The sequence below is a fragment of the Psittacula echo genome (genome assembly GCF_963264785.1).
Source record: "Psittacula echo genome assembly, chromosome: 9".
NCBI lineage: Eukaryota > Metazoa > Chordata > Aves > Psittaciformes > Psittacidae > Psittacula > Psittacula echo.
The window spans coordinates 7,959,075-7,975,992 of NC_137745.1; the positions used below are offsets into that span (position 1 = coordinate 7,959,075).

At 42.7% G+C, this 16,918-nt stretch overlaps 1 protein-coding gene across 1 annotated transcript in view; it reads right to left on the reverse strand.

Annotated features, from left to right (window-relative positions):
- The window catches only part of SLC25A26 (solute carrier family 25 member 26), a gene marked incomplete at both ends in the record, with an annotated part of 82,966 nt that overhangs the window by 23,122 nt on the left and 42,926 nt on the right, over positions 1-16,918 (reverse strand). Inside the window, one exon of the mRNA XM_080625499.1 lies at positions 1,188-1,232. Within this exon, the coding sequence (XP_080481625.1) occupies positions 1,188-1,232 (45 nt within the window). The remainder of the gene's footprint in view (positions 1-1,187; positions 1,233-16,918) is intronic.

Genomic DNA, 16,918 nt, shown 5'->3' on the forward strand with positions numbered 1-16,918 from the left:
AGCACTGTCACCTCTTGCTCCCAAACACTGCCGCTGCACTAACAATTAGCAGGTCAGGCCAGCATCCCTGCTGAAGAGTTTACACAAAGCCATTCCTGCACGCTGGCAGGGAAAGAGATTCCTAATAAGGCAGCCAAAGCTGCCCTGTGCAATGGGACGATACCCAGACACCACATCAGGCTGAGCTCATGAAGAACCTACAGCATCCTCTATGAACACAGCTCAGTTCTGTGAAAGCTCTTGTATGATTTCATGCTCCTTCTGCCTGTGGCCTCGCCTTTGCATCTGACTCATTGAAGTCTCCAGATGCAACATTCACACTGTGGGTTTGTCCCCTCAGAACAACCCAAGCCACTTACAGTGAGAGGACAAGCTATTGTCCCAAGGATAATATAAGTCCTCCTAACTAAATGGAAGCAGCAAGGGACAAGGAAGATCATCACAGGATCCCACCCTTCCAACACCACTGCCCAATTTGGGTGTCAGTGGCCAGCTTGCTCAGAAGTCCAGTACCCTTAACATGAAGAAAGTTATTTTCAGGTCCTCTCCTACAAATATGTTGTTTTGCTACAATGCCTTTAGTGACCTGCAATAATTGTCCATGTTTCCAAACCAGATTTCAAAGCACCTGAAGAAGCCTTTCCTTCACCTTCTGCAACGCGTTAAAGAAACACAGAAGGATGAAGAAAAGCCATGTCTTCAAATCCAACTCTGTGCTCAACAATATAGACCCTAACTCTGTCCATGATAAACAGAGCAACCAGCTGGTGGGAGGACACAGCACATCATTCTGAAACACTGCGCTATTAGAATACCCTCTATTGACAGCTTCTTTAAATGACCTTTAAATGAAGTATATGCAGCCAATAGCCTGTCAGTGACATAGTCTCTCTGCGTCTGCGAAACACCATCAGCTTTCTCTGTATCAATTGCAATTTGCCAATTACTTTGAAAAATAAAAAAGAGTAGATTAGACTTCCGGTATGTTGGGGAGTAAAATTTAGACTGCATGCTACACATCAATGGTTAGATATTCCCTGTTATTTTTCAGTTATTCTAGCATAGGTAGGTTAGTACATACTGATTCTTGGACATGCCCGTAATTGGGATAACCAAGTTAGGTAAGTTACCATGAAAAGCCTTTGCAAAATGTATAACTTTTATTTCTCTCATTAAAGAGGACTTACCTTTAAGGACTCCCAGAGGGGAAATTGTACCAGAGAGAAAGGAATCTGGAGAGGTGGGAAAAGAAAAAACAACATAATGTTACAAAAGCAAATGAGGTTGGCATGCTCCTCCACTGGCTAAATTAAGAACAGTTATTGTTCACTCAGAGAACTGCAGCGTATAACATTTACAAATCTTTACGGACACTTTATGTATGCTGCCATTAAATGACTGGTTTCACTAAAGCAGTTTTACTTTGTTTATCACATTCCCTGCTGAGAGGTTAATGCATTGTTACCAGGGTGGCCTACAAGAGCAATAAGCAGTATGATCTAGTGCAGGGACATTCCTGGTTTGACGCTTAGCCAAGGAAGCCATAAGGATGGTTCAAGAAACACATTCCCAAGACCAGGGTCACAGCTTGGCAAAAGTACATCTTCAGCAATCAACACTCTCACAAAGGCTGAGCTGAAAACAGTTGTGCTCCAACCAACGCTTTGCAGTTGAGCATCAGCTGCGGAAACTTTCTCCCAGTAATCTCTTCTTGAAAAAGCCCCCTTGAGAGTTAAAAACAGGATGTGAAGAGCTACCACAGGCAACTAAAACTCAAAGAAGAAGCTTGGTGATTCTCGTCTCCTCATGTACAATGAGAGGCTCTTGTGTCCAGCAACAGCCTGTATCTCTGCTTAGGCTCATTCTTATTGCCATGTGTCCCCAGCAGTGCTGTGCCTACTTTGTAGATTTTGCCCTGATAAACACCTCATGACCAGCTTAACACTCTTAATACATGGGGGGGAAAAAAGCAAACACACATTGCTGTCAGCTCCGTAGGCTGTGCAGGGCGAACGTATGTAGTACGTCAGTTTTCACCAGAAACAGAGTGATTCTTTGCAACAAGAGACATCGCTTTCCAAGATTATACCTGCCCTTATAATTTCTTCCTCCCTCCTCCATTCTCTCCACTAAGTTCTTCTGTAGCTTCCTCCTCCATCACCACTATGACAAGCCATGTCCAATATCCTCCTCTGGTGCCAACCCTGCCATCTCCAGCCCAACAATATATCGCAAGACACCTTGGAGACAGGGGTCCCTAGGAAAATAGTACTGTGCTAGAGTTGCCCTACAGATGTACGTGCAGGTCTGCTTTGCCCCTTCCTAAATGCATCTGCAGTTAACTTCTCCATTTCGACAGTCAGTCAAGCCCCAGTTTCAAATCTTCTTCCAAGTATCTATTTTCTTCTCCTACTTTTAACTTTCTTCCCCAAAACATGATGCATGTTGGGTCTGTTTCCCCCTTAGGCTGATTTGCAGTTCGTGCATCATTTTATCAGTCTCAGAGAGCACTTATGTACCTTTTGCCATGTAGTAGATGCTCAACATGGGTCACATTTAACTAATACATAAATCTTTGATCTTTGTGAGTAATGTCAGGTTAAAAACATTCACTACAGAGAGACGAACTGCTTATTAAACCCAAATTCACACTACACAAAAGAATCTACAATGGTACATCCATAAAGCATCACAAGAGCTAAAGAGTCCTGTCTGCCTCACTGTGTTGCAACTGATGATTAATAAATGAGTCTATTAGGTTAATCTGCCAGGCAAAACGAAGCTTGACAGGCACCTGCCACAGAACATTTGGTATCTATTTGGGCGGGAAATGGCAGTGAGAAGAAATCAATGTCACTGGTGTACATTGAGCTGACAAACTGAAATCTCAGAGGAAGTTTGTCATCTTGAGCAATGAGCAATACCCCTGGTGGCAGCTCTGAGCCCCACAACAAAGGTCAGACATGGCTCTTATTTATCAGGGCCTTGAAACTCTAGTGTAGCAATTAAATTTCCTTTTTAATACTGGGTGAAAAAAACCAGCTATTTGACAGTAATGTGTGGTAATATATTTATGAAAAGATATATATATATCCACATGCTGCTGCATCATTGTTGAATTGGAGTTAAATGGCATGATTTCTTTGCAATGTAAAATGAAAAGCAGCATAATCTATTATCTAGGCCAAAAAACAGGGGAAAAAAGAAACAATACCCACTACATTTGCTTCAAATTTGTTAAAAGAGAGGAAAGGAAACGCTCTGTATCCAGCTGTACACCAAACAAAACAAGCTTTCAAACACAGCCTCCAAGTTTCGCTTTCCTATGCTCACGAAAGAGTGGTAAAATTCCGCAGCTGTTAACAAGACAACAAGGGAAGCTTTTGACATAAACCCCTTTTTATCTCCCAGCTCCAAGCATTTCAATCAGAGAGGAAATTTGTTCACGACCGCTGTTTGATTTTCGGCGTTCCTGGTGTTTGCTTTCCATGTCCTGCTCAGCAGGGACCCGACCTGGATGGGGATTATCTGTTTCACTTTTCCCCGTGCGCCCCATGAGCTGCTGCTATGCACAGGCTTCCAAAATGCCTGGGAATAGTATGGATGTATGACAGTGCACAGCCACTGGGCTCCCTCCTCTCTAGGATGCTTGCAGGATAAGGGCCTAAACATCCCTAAGTCACACACTGATCAAGTTTGAAAGCTTGAAAAAAGCAAACAAGCCGGGAAGCTCCGCCAACAAAAGCACGCAGAGCAGCACCTCTGCCTGCGCTAAAATGATACTAAGGAGATGTCCTCCATTTTTTACAGTTATCCATTGTAGCCTGTTTGACAACATCCTGATTTAAAAGCAAAACCCACACAAGCAATTTCATGGGTACTGGAATGGAAGGGAATCTGGCTTCCTGCGGGTTTTGTCATCAGATTCACTGAAGCCAAATAATTTCCAAGCTGTGTTCATCGATCTTCTCGAGATGGGGAACTCCATCACATTTCCCCTCAACATTCCACAGCCCCTGTTGAAAGTTCAGTTCCAACTGCAAGCCTTTCCCAAACCCCTTCATTGCCTTTATTCTCCTCTCACATTCTCCTCTTAAAGAAACTCGGAGGAACTTCTATTTCTCTTTGCAGCTTCTGCTTTTCCACCCCATTTCTGTAGCCAGCGTGTCCAAGGGTTGCACAGGCTGCCATGCATTCATGTGTGCATACAACCCGTTTGCATAAGCCTTGTTTCCCTGAGAGACCAGACTAAGCAACCCACGCCCAAAAGCAGGATTAATATATGCAAAAATGAAATAGCTCTGCAAGGGTAGCTCATCCAACAAAGTCTTTAGATGGCTAATTGCCCTTTATTCCTTTACCACGACAGAGGTGACAAAATCTCACAGGCTGGAGACACTTCTTAATTTGAACATTTACAGCATTTTATTCCTTTTTGTACTTTGCTTCGTAAAAGGAAAGCTTTTCAGCAATGAACAGAATCACACCCTGCCAGGCAGTGATATTTATGCCTGAAATAGGCTAAGACAACAATAAAAATGTGGTCCGCACATGTGGGTAACTCTGTGCCAGCAAATATGAAACCCTGGCGAGCTCCACCACCCTCTCATTCGATGTTAATATAAAATAGACAGAGAGTACCAGTTCTCGTGTCTGGCCTAATGTTATATAACTGTGCTGTTTGTTCAACACAGTCAGCTCTTACACCAAAAAAAGAAAGAAGTTTAAAGCCCCCAGAGCATTGTAAATTGTTGTTCCGAAATGTTTTCTAGGTTAGTGACATTCTCATTTACTGTGGTCCCTGTAGTCCTCAGCACCTGATGCCTAACTTAATGTTATGAATGTTGAGGGTTCTTATTTCTACAGATCTGCTTAATTCGCCTGATACAGGAATTTTAAAGATTCATTTTAATAAGCTACTTCTAAAAAGAGTCTCACTGCACAGCCAGAGCAACAGACACGCACATCTCACTCTATGAAAACACCAACCTGAAGATGGATGACAGAGCAAAAGTCCTACAATCACATCCTTTTTCATTAAGTAAAAGCAATTTACAGCAGAGCTTAATAATACTCATTGTAGCTACAACACATTTTAATATAACTCAAAATTCACCCATTCAGGATCTGATGCTAAACTTCAAGCTCACATTGTCCCGAAGGAAACACAGCAGCCAGGGAGCAAGGACAGGATGCTGAAGGAATGGCAAAGAGGGGGAGGGAGAACCAAAAGTTAAAAAAACCCAACCAAACCAACTCATCAGCCCCTTCAGAACTGGGATTCCCTTCCAAATATGAGAATTCTTTCACACAAAGAGGAAACAGATGTCCACGGCTGGAATTTGCATGTGGCTTTATTCTCTTCTAGGATACAATAAAACTACTCTTCTTCTCATCCTCCAAGCTAGAAATTAAACAGTGGCATGTCATGCAGAGTCCAGCTGTGCTTTCTACCTCCAATCTTTATTAGCAATATATTTAAAAAGAAGAAGAGAGAGAGACAGAAAAAAAGGGAGAAACTAGAAAAGCATAAGAAATGAAAAAACTATGTGGTATGTGTTCTCAAAACAATATAAAATCTACAGATGTTCTTACTAATCTGTGGCACATGTTTGTTTATTCAGGTTTTCCCTGTCTCCAGTTCAGCAGGCTCTGCTCTCCAAAACAGCTATCTGTTTTTACAAATGTTAGAGTAAATACTGCAGGAGAGACTGGCATAAACAGTGAGAGGAGGAACAGGCACACCTTGTAAGAGCAATCTGTGCCCCTGGAACTGTGCCTCCATCCCAGGAACAGCTCTTCCCCATACCTCCACTGTTCCCTATATTAACAGCAACGGGAGGAAAGCCAACAGCTATGAAGAGGATTTTGAGAGTACGAGTATCACAAAGGCCAATGACAAGAACATCAGTTCTTGAACTGCAGTCATGGAGTGGTTCTCAAGCTTGCACCTAACCTATCAGTTGCATGTTCTTTGACAAGGCTCACGGAGACACTGTCATGTTGAAGCCTGTATTTATAAGGAGTACTCCATCACAGCGACTGAGCTGCAGATGCCAAACTGTGCCTTCTCCATTACAATTACAAAATAACCCACTTCTGAGTATGAAAGAATATACTGTTTTCCAAGGATACATAAACCACAAACTTCAGGAAAACAATCTTCCCTTTACTGAAGTCCCTTTTACATTCCTTTTTTTTTTTTTCAAATCAGCTTCTTTATAAAAGATGGTTCTCTCAAATAGGTTCACGTTACAGTAGAATAAAACAACCCTGTCTGCACACTGCAGTTAGCAGGAAAACATTTCCATTAATAATCACAGTAAATCTGATTCAGTGCCTTGTCCTAAAACTCTTTACACATTTGCCCAGTACATCTGGATTATAATAAACTGGTGTTCCAGCTATAAATATACTTTCCCTATGGTAGGATTTGAAAAGACAGCATGAAATGAGGTAAACCTCTCCCTGATCATGTCAGAGGTCACAGCAATCGGCACTGTTAGGAAGACCTGTACCTTTCTGCAGTACTGACTGACAGTGAAGATGTAGAGGAGCTCAGTACTGTCATCACTGATTGTATGCCCCAAAGCTGACAAAGTAGACTTATTTTGTTGCATAGCTTCAATGAATACTGCATCCCAGGACCTCCTTGATAAACTGCAGATTCCACATGGAACCTAACAAAGGTAATTTGCAATCCTAACATGAATGAAAGACTGTTAAAGCCATCAGCCGAGTTCCGAGAGATGGAAGGTGTGAGCGTGGTGAAAGAACAAACAAGTGTACATGTTAAATAAATGATGGAGGGCTTTGTTAATAAACACTGATGTAACTAGAAACAAACCTCTTCAGGCAAGTATGACAACACTGGTACAGCAATGACCAGAGAAGATCTTCTCTCGGCTCCATTCCTTGAGGGACACAGTGAAAGCCGGAGTTCACACATGGCACCTTCCTGTAAGACTGCATGAAGCCCAAGAGGGGTGGAAGCCCCTGGGAAGCTGGGTCAGCACAGCTAAACCATCAAGTTGTATTTGCAACAAACAACTTTCCACAGCTCTTCAGTGTTGGACCTTGGCTCTACAGCACTGCCAGAGGCAAAGGAATGGCATTTAAGGTGGTAGAAACCAAGTACCAAGAGTATCATTAAAACAAAAGCTTCAGATCATGCACCAGCAGCTACCTCAAGTAATCAGCATTTCCCTCACTTCTAAGCAAGTAACATTAACCCTGTGTGAGCTGGGAGACAACTACCACCTATAAGCAGGGAGAAATACAGAATTCCCGAATGTTTGTTATTCTGATTCACTGATCCTCAAATAAACATTTGCCCCTTGCTTCCTCTGTTTCCCCAGCTCTAAACACACAGTATTTCCACTGGTCACTTGGCACATGTGAGTGGAAGTAAATTTCTTTCAAAGACAAAATATTATGTGCCACACAGGGTTGCTTAATTTGGTTACAAACCATTCTCATAGATGTCCTTTGGACCTGTGTGGCAGAACTGCACATGCAACAGGCTTGTAGAAAGCACTGCACGCTTGTTATAAAAGCGGCACATAAAGGTTGTGTAGAGACAGATAAAAACAAGGAAAATTCTATCTGGTTTCTCCTCCTCTAGAAAAAGGTTTTATAACAAGAAAAAACAGAAAAGAAACAAGTTTTTCTGGAGGGGCAATGTTGAGCAGTGAAGGGGAAAGACACAGAGATCCGGCATGACTGTGTGTTCCAAAAACATGGGGAAAATAGAAGCACTGAGGCAGATGCACAAACTCAATGCAGGCTGGATTGACTTAAGAGAGCCTGATGATCACAAAGTCTTAACTTTGCCCACGCATCAGACAGACCATCATTGAGCTATTAACGGCTCTTTCCTCAAAGAAACAGTATTAACAGCCTTCAAAATCTCACCCCCCCCCCCCTTTTGCAGCAGACCCTTTGCCAAGAGGACAGAATAACTATTAGGAATGGTATGTTAGCCACAAAAGTTGATCTTATTGGACTTTATGCACAAGCTGGACCAATCAGCCCCTAATTAGACAAATAATATCCATGTTCGCCCATTTTCCAACAAAGAAGCACTGAAGGAGACGCCTGTTTTGCCATTCATCCTTGAAAACAACATGCCCAGAAAAAAACCCAACAAGAAAATGAATATGCTGACACTGATTTGTACATGCTGCTTGCAAGGCACAGATAAAAATCTTGTAGGCTACAAGATGAGTTTAGCAGTTGTAGAAGAATGAAGGTATTGTTTAACAGGAAGCAGATGTATGTCAGATGGCAAACTCATTAAAGTGTCCCATCGTTAAAGGAAACGGGATAACAACGAGCCATCTGAAAAAACCTGAACTGATCAGGAAATACACAAGCCGCAGCTAATCTCCTATTTATTGGTAGGTAATGCCTTTAAGTCATGCACATGCATTGAGTTTAGGACCATGAAGGGCTAATCTTTGTTCTCATGAAAAAAAAACACAGGAGCAGAACCCTGGAGCGTGGAGCGCAACATTGCTGGAAGAAGTCTTGTGAGGAAAAACTTCAGCATTTGGAGAAGCTATTACATCAGGACGTGGGTGCAGACACACACGCGTGGTTATATGCTGCTGTTCAGGCGGCACGTCAGCACACTAACTTTGAAGGCATTTTAATGTACATTTTATATACATTTAGCATTTTAAATAGAAGTATAATTTTTAAAATGCCTTTTGAAGGCACCTATTGAGAGACAGCCTCTAAATACAAGCTTTTAAACTCTAATCAAAGAAATCAAATGTATAGGTAGGTGCTGGACTGATAGATTTGGAGTATCACAGAGTTAAACAGTTCTTCAAATGAGGATTTTGCAGGGGATACAAGGACCTAAGCACAAGAATTAGACAAGTAGCATGCTTGATTCACAAAGCAGGTGAATCTATGGAGAGGAGTGACAGTATTGCTTCATCCAGCAAATATTCAATCAGAGAAACTTGACAACAGTGCAGCTGTAATCACACTGACATCAGCAGAGGAACTCTTGTCCTCGGAGTTAACAGCCACAAGAAACATGTGTTTCTCCCTTCCTGGATGTATCTCAACCCGTAACAGTTCTGTTACAAATGTCTTGTTAATACATTATGATTACAAGTATAACAGAGCAGCTCTCACCATAACAAAATAAATTCATCTCTTACCAGGAGATTTCTGAGCGTCACTAGAAAAACTGCCATAGGGAAATCCATCTCTGCCTTTGCATATGGGCCTGATCCAGCGTTCATTGAAAGCACTGGGAATTCTGCACATGTGGATTTGATAGCTTCTGGATCAGGACCCAGAATGGTCAAGATGGAGGAAAGAGGAAAGAGTAGATGCAAGGTTCTAGCATACAACACAAGGATCAACTAATTTGGATCCTACCACATCCTTCCCAGGATGCACAGACTCCTGCTGAGAGCAGGATGTAGGATGTGCTCTTTTTAACTTCTTGAATGGCTGCAAATTCTCTGCTTTTACAGAAGCTATACCTGAGCCCAAGCCATGCACATTGAAGTACCACTTCAATTCCCAATAAAGTTAATGCAAGCTAAGCAAATCCTCTTGAATGTCTTCCCAAATACAAACATTGGTATTTCACTGCATTGATAGCCCTGATTATCTGGTAAGGATAGTCCCGCATATTTGCCTGATTACCTGGTAAGGGTATTCTTGCCTTTTGTGGAGGAAAAAGAAAAAAGACAACCAAACGTTGCTTTAAACTAAACACCCCACAAATACTATGAGAAGATTACTCCATCAAGGCCAGTGCGAAGCCAACATCAACAGAACTACTACTATAAATCACTAAATTGGCACTTCTGTCTTTGAAGTGTGTGACCATGCAGCGCTGTTTATGTATCTCACACCAGTACCTCCATCATGTGGCAGACAGAAAAAATGCAGATTAATGTCAGATTTAGGAAAGGCTACTCATGTAAAGGTGTTTTACTTATCTTACACACAAAAATACACATTCAAGCTTTTATGAGCATCTCACAAAATGGGGCATTGCTAAGCTTGCTTCCGTGACAGCTGTTTTCAGCTATTGAGGAAGAGCTGTATCTGCATTGCACAGCACAGGTAAAAGAAGAAAGAGCTTTGCCCTGGAAGGTGCTCACAGCCTCATGGGCCATGCCCCAGTGGGAGCCACTGAAACAACACACAGGGGAAGCTGCAGCAGGCCAAGGTGAGGTGTCTTGCATACAGGCCTAAACAGCAAGTCAGTACAGGAGGAGTTAAAGGACTTATCCTCACAGACTCCTTGAAGGAGTTCATCACATCTGATCTCCATTGGTGTTAGCTGAATAGGAGTTAGTTCTGCAAAGCACTAAAACACGTCTAATTTTCTATCTCTTTAGAGAGCAGCAGTCAAATATATCCCTAAGTCCTGTACTGAACAGTCTGACTATCCTGTGTGCCTGAAATAAGACTGGACTATTTTCTCCCCCTCATCTACCTCTATTTTTTAATAAACAATAGCATTTATTCAGCCCAAGCACAAGCCATGGTCTTGCAGAAGCCACCAAGTGAAATGACTTGCCTATGTTACACTGGGAGGCATACTACCTTATGACAATGTTCTCCCTTGCTTTCATGTATTAAAGCACAAGCTTTCCTGGACTGTAGCTACAGTTCTACAAACTTTAATCTAATTCTACATTACGAAACACCTAATCTAAAACTCACTAAAGGTAGCTGAAAAATCACAACAAGAATTTGATCAAACCCAAATGAACAGTCAAACAATGCACATACTGATACAGGAAGGATGCTTCCTTTAAAGCATTTTCTTTACCCTCTACAGTTTTTTTGATGGCTTAACCAGTTCTGCAGACTCTTAACTATTTAAACAGGAAGCCCCCTGGACACAGCAGACCTCCCTGCCTATGCAGCTGGGGAGCTACTCTGCTCCTGATGGCACATTTCTCCCCCCCCCCCCGAAGGTAGCAGCTGTACCATGTTGGATCAGGCACTGCAAGGCCACAAGGGACTCACTGCTCTCCCAGGTGAGGACTTGCAGACTTGTCCATTGCTGACACTGAGCCCCAGGGAAAGCCATCCCGCTGCCTGCATCCCCAACTTCCTGCCTGTCAGCAAGCTGGGAAAAAGCTTCAGAGAGGCTAGCTGCATCTGCAAACCCAGCATGCAGAGAGCAGGGAGGGTTCGCTTCCAAGGACCTCTTTTAGGCTTCCTCAAAGGAGTCCAACCCTGCCTGCACAACGGCACAACCATTGTAAGACCTGTAGAAATAAAAGCCATGGCTCTTAATGATTTGTTTTAATTCATTTGTGGAGAAGATGCTTTCACCATAAGCCTTTCAATTCATTTGCATGTCTTCATGCAGCCACCTCATTTCCATCTGCCTTGAGGATCTGTCATAACCACAATGACCACAATAGCCATAAAGCTAAACCAAAACAATTTCTCACACTCAGTTACCCAGGTGGGACGTGAGAAAAGTGCGCGAAACTACAAAAGCATGGGAACAGGATCCAGAAGGGTGCTTTGGTGGGCAAGAACTAAACTGGAACATCCCACATACACACAAACCCTTCTTTTCTTCACTTGCTCATCCTGCATGGCTGTTCACACATCCCAGCTATAGGTTTGGGCTATCTTTAGAGCCTGATGGGAGCTGAGCCACAGAGCACCACAGCAACTAACTCTTGTTCTATGAAATCCTGGTTATAGCTATGATTAGCAAAGTCAACACTATTAAGTTTCTACGTTACCAGTATAAATCATCTCCTCCTTGCTTGGCAAAGCACTTAAGCACATCCTTAGCCAGGCTGGTTTTGGCTGGGGTAGAGTTAATTTTCTTCATTGTATCTAGTATGGGGTGATGTTTTTGTGCTGGATGATGATTTATGCTGGGTGATGATTTGTGCTGAAAACAGCCTTGATAATTCAGGATGTTTTTGTGATTGCTGAGCAGAGCTTATACAGAGTCAAGGACTTTTCTGCTCCTCACCCCACCCATAGGGTAGGCTGGGAATGCACAAGGAGTTAGAAGGTGACACAGCCAGAAAAGCTGACCCCAACTGATCCAAGGGATATTCCACACCAAATGGCATCATACTCGGCATATAGAGCTGGAGGAAGAAGAAGGAAGGGAAGGATGTTTGGGTGATGGTGTTTGTCTTCCCAAGTAGCCACTATAGAGCCGCGCTTTCCTAGACATGGCTGAACACCCACTTGCAGATGGGAAGTGAATGAATTCCTTTGTTTTGCTTGCGTGCAGTTTTTGCTTTACCCATTAAACTGCCTTTATCTCAACACATGAGTTTTCCCACTTAAACTCTTCTGATTCTTGCCCCATCCCACTATGGGGAAGTAACAAGTGGCTGTGTTGCCAGCTGGGGTTAAACCATGACTGACATTAGCGTTCCCTATTGCTGAATAGGAACATTATGCTTTAAAAACTTATCTCAAAGACCAGATCCAAACAAGTCCTTAGGTTCTATACTCTTCTTTATGCTCCCAACTTTCCATCTATCTAAAAGCTCTTCCAGAGCTGGAGCTGGGCCGAAGTGTTTTGTTGAGCTGACACCTAAACAAAGTTTTCTGCTAATTCAAGGATGCAACTGCCCTGGTGAATGAAGGGAAAAGCCAAAGGAAATAGACCGAACTTTTCTGTGGTTACTTTAGATATACAATAAAGAACCCAAAGCAGCCTCAAACACCCAACAGAGGATAAGGCAAGGTAACAATGCAACCGCAGCTCCACCAACATGTCTCAGCATCACCACTAGAGGCAGAAAAATCCAAGCAGTCAACGTAACTGCCAGGGCCCCACAATGGGATCAGATCCCAGCATTTCCAGCACGCTCCTCTCTCACGCAGCAGGTCTGAGCACAGCATCTGCTGCACTGATGGCTTCTTTAAGAAACGTTACTTCTGTGGAAAACATTGACACCAAACGGAGAAAGCCAAATTGCGCGCCCACTGCAGCGCGGCCTCCAGAGGGAAAGGCATGGGAAATGCTGCTCTTATAGCTTTAATTCATTTAAAGGACCTTTCGCATCCAGAAGTTTCCATTGAGATGATTTCTTTTCCTCATTGGTTCTGCAGCCATGTCAAACGCCCATCACAGCCAAGGGACAGATTTGCCAATTCCCTGCTGTTATAGGTAGACTCCTAAAGCTCACAGTACAATGGCTTAAGCTGTGTTGCCTGGTATGGCCTTTTGTCTGTGCTACGCAGCAGTAGGTGGCATTTACATAGATACGATTTGAACCACAGCCTTCCCAATTATTTTCCAGCTGGGAACCAGAAAATCAGCAATGAAATAATTTTCATGCTAGCAGGCATTACTTGAGGGGAAAGAAAATCAAACACAAAAATGTTGGTTGGGGAAATAGCCAGACATTCCCTAACCATGAGGAATCTCCAGAACTTTTACCTTTGAGGACAGTATTTTAGTATCTCTTGAGAAACCTGCCTTTAGGTAGGTCCCCAGAGCTATTTCTGTACCTGTAGCACTTGTAAGCCTTATTTAGTGCTACTCACAGACCCTATAATGCATCCTTTCGCCCTAAGACTGAGACGTAGTGTTCAAATTAGTTCAACAAAAGTGCAAGGCAGCATCTGAAGAAAAAAACCACTGGAATACCGAACCTGATCAAAGCCATGGTGTCCGTGAGGTTGCACTGATCACAGTGCAACTCAAAGAACTAGGCAACAGGCAGTACATAAAGAGAAATTGGGAAGCAAATTAAAGACCAAAGAGAAAAGGAAAGTAAGCAATGCTATTGCCTCATACAAGGAACAAGCTGATCTCAAAGCAAATGCCTTTCCCAGTGTAATGTTTATAACCTTTTGGGCTGAAAAGGAACAGACTGGTTTAAGCAGCGTATAATATAGCCAGGTGACTTAAACCAAACATCACAATTCCTGCAATGTTTCAAGCTCAAGGCATTTTAATCACATTTTTCATCTGTCTTCCCTGGAATTTTCTGATTTGTGCCAGAATGCTTTCTTCACTTAAAACATAATTTTTATCTCAGCACAAGCAGTAATAGAACAGTTCAGACAAAACAACCAACATCTGTGAAATTCATACATGAGCAAAAATTAACCGTGCCTTTCAATCAGAAGATATAATATCATCAACACCTTTCTTTAAATAGTGCCACCAAATGCTGGCAGTGGTCTTTGGCATCATGAAAAGCCTTCAGAAACCTGCAGAACTGTGTTCTGATTCTGCAGTCACACATACCATTTTAAAAGCTCAGCTGACATGGCACCAGTAAATGATCTGACTTTGGAAGTCCTACAGTGAATATTATCAGTGCCTTAGGCCTAGAACTAATCTGGGGTGGAAAGGAGGTTCCAAAAGTCATGCTGAAATGCTGACGGACACGGTGAACCCCCCATTACTGTCCCTGTACCTTCCAAGCACTGGGCTGGCTCCATCCCCACTTCATGCCAAATAAGCCAGGTGAAAGATGACAATTAGCAACCAGGGAATATAACTTCTCAGCAGCGCAGCCAGAAGAAGATCTCTGAGCACAGCCTAAGGAACAGACAACATTGGCTGACTTTACTCTCAGGCTTAAACCAAGGATGATCTATTTCCACCAACAGCAGCAGTCACAGAATCTTAGAATGGTTTGGGTTGGAAAGGACCTTAAGATCATCCAGTTCCAATCCCCTGCTATGGGCAGGGATACCTCACCCTATAACCATGTCACCCAAGGCTCTCTCCAACCTGACCCTGAACACTGCCAGGGATGGAGCATTTACCACTTCTTTGGGCAACCTGTTCCAACGCCTCAGCACTCTCACAGTAAAGAACTTCTTCCTTATATCTAACCTGAACTTGCCCTGTTTAAGTTTAAACTCATTATCCCTTGTCCTATCGCTACAGTCACTGATGGAGAGTCATCCCAGAAAAGACCATGACATGATGCCCTGTGCCTACAGACCAGCTGGGAAGTACCCATTTGGAAAGTGTAGCTGAGCACTGAGAAGACCCTCCCTCAAGGAACAGTCTTTACAAAATGTACTGATTGGAAATGAATAAATAAAAAAAACCACAAAAACCCAACTTTTTGTTGGCTAAAGTAAAGAACTCCTGCCTTTGCTTTGCAACACGTAGCAACTCGGTAAGATAAATGACAAAAGCCTTTAGTGTGGCGGAATAGTTAAATACAATCACAATAAAATTCCACCTGTCAGCTCCAAAAGCACCCCACATGTAGAATTTACACAAGCTGAACTGGAGCTGGTTCAGGGCATGTCATAACAGTCATTTCTGCGCTGTGCACTGTTAAAATTGGCCTCAAGATGAATTGAGTGCTTGTAAAGGGCAACCATATTTCAAGCAAACCAGGACATGCTCAGGGTAGCTGGGCTGCCCCTTCAGCTGCATTCCAGAGCGCTTAATTTTTGCCACTTGGTTTTCATGAAAAATATTTCCAGCACACTTGCAAAAAAACCCTCTGCAATCCAGTAAAAATACTTTGTGGTGAAGCTTTGGAGAAGACGGGAGGAGAAAGGTATTAATTTATGTTGAAAGCATTCTGCATAGCATTATTCCAACCTAAGCGAAAAGTAAGACTCGCAAGTATTTTTAACTCACATGAGCTGTTCGTAATATGTCAGTTCCCATAACTGAAATACGGCATTTCCAACCTAATAGCATCATATGGAGTGGGGTGTGTTTGAATGACAGCCTAGTTAGTTTGTGTTTGTGATGCTTTCCAGCAAAAGCCACTCTTCTGGTGTAGGAGACATTACTAAAACGTAAATTAGAAGGGCACTGTACAAGGGGCTTTAGCTGAAAAAGCTTCTCACTGTGTGCAAAGGAGTTTTGAATCATCCAGTGGTGCTAAGCACCCTCGTCCCTTCTTCAAGTCAACTTCACAAACAAGTTAAAGAGGCAAACATGCACAGAGGAATAATCAGGCACAGCCCTTCCCAGAAGCTGTGCTTTGGAGTCTGACACGAATGAACAGATACCCTCTTGGGCTTTCTCAGAAATTAATGCACTAATAATGCAATATTAATATGTAATAATGAGGCAATTTTCTTCCATGTCACACAAACTGCATATGCTCTATCGGCACACCACGTGCTCTTTGAAGCCAACAAATTATGCTGTCAGCAGCTAATACATTTCAGATGCAGCAACTAGAACAGTGGTTAGTGGCAATTCGGCAATGAGAGTTGCCATGAAGTCCATGTCCCCTTTACCCACATGGCTGCTGTTAAGTGTTCAGGTGCTCTGGTGCCCAGGTCAGACACATTGGTACCATGTTTTTAAGCAGGGTGCTTGCTCAATTTTGAAGGTAAATATTTCTGTAAATGATTCACTTTCAGAATGTTGCTATTCTCACATTCCCCTGCATTTAAAAAATGATGCCATCAAAGCCTTCAAAAATAGATCTCTCAGGCATCTTTAAATCTGTATTATTAAAAAGAGAATCAGGTATCTTGGATCTCCTCTTATTCCAGGTAACTTACACCATATGCAGTCTAGCCAACTAGTTAAAACTTCCTCCCTTTTCTGTTTCCTGATGCTACCAACACCCAGTACACAAAATCCACCACTTGAAGAGAAAATGAGAAATCCGAATGGCCAACTGGGCTGCACAAGGTCTGTGGTGTCCCCAGGGGAGACCAGAGACTCTTCCGGAGATAAGGCATTGAGCAGGGAATGATGGTGCTCACACATTAGAGAAAGAGAACATGCCAGAGGCTGCTATAATTTTATTGCAGGCCACTTTTGTACCAAACATTTCACAACCAACTGGAGATTTGCCTCAGGACCTACAAATAGGAGAAGGAAGGCAAATATCATTGCTTAATTCACTTAAAAGAAAGGCGGCAGAGGCGCTGCAAGCTTAAGTGCCACCTCAATGACAGTTTATTCTTTATAAATAAATCATTTCTACAC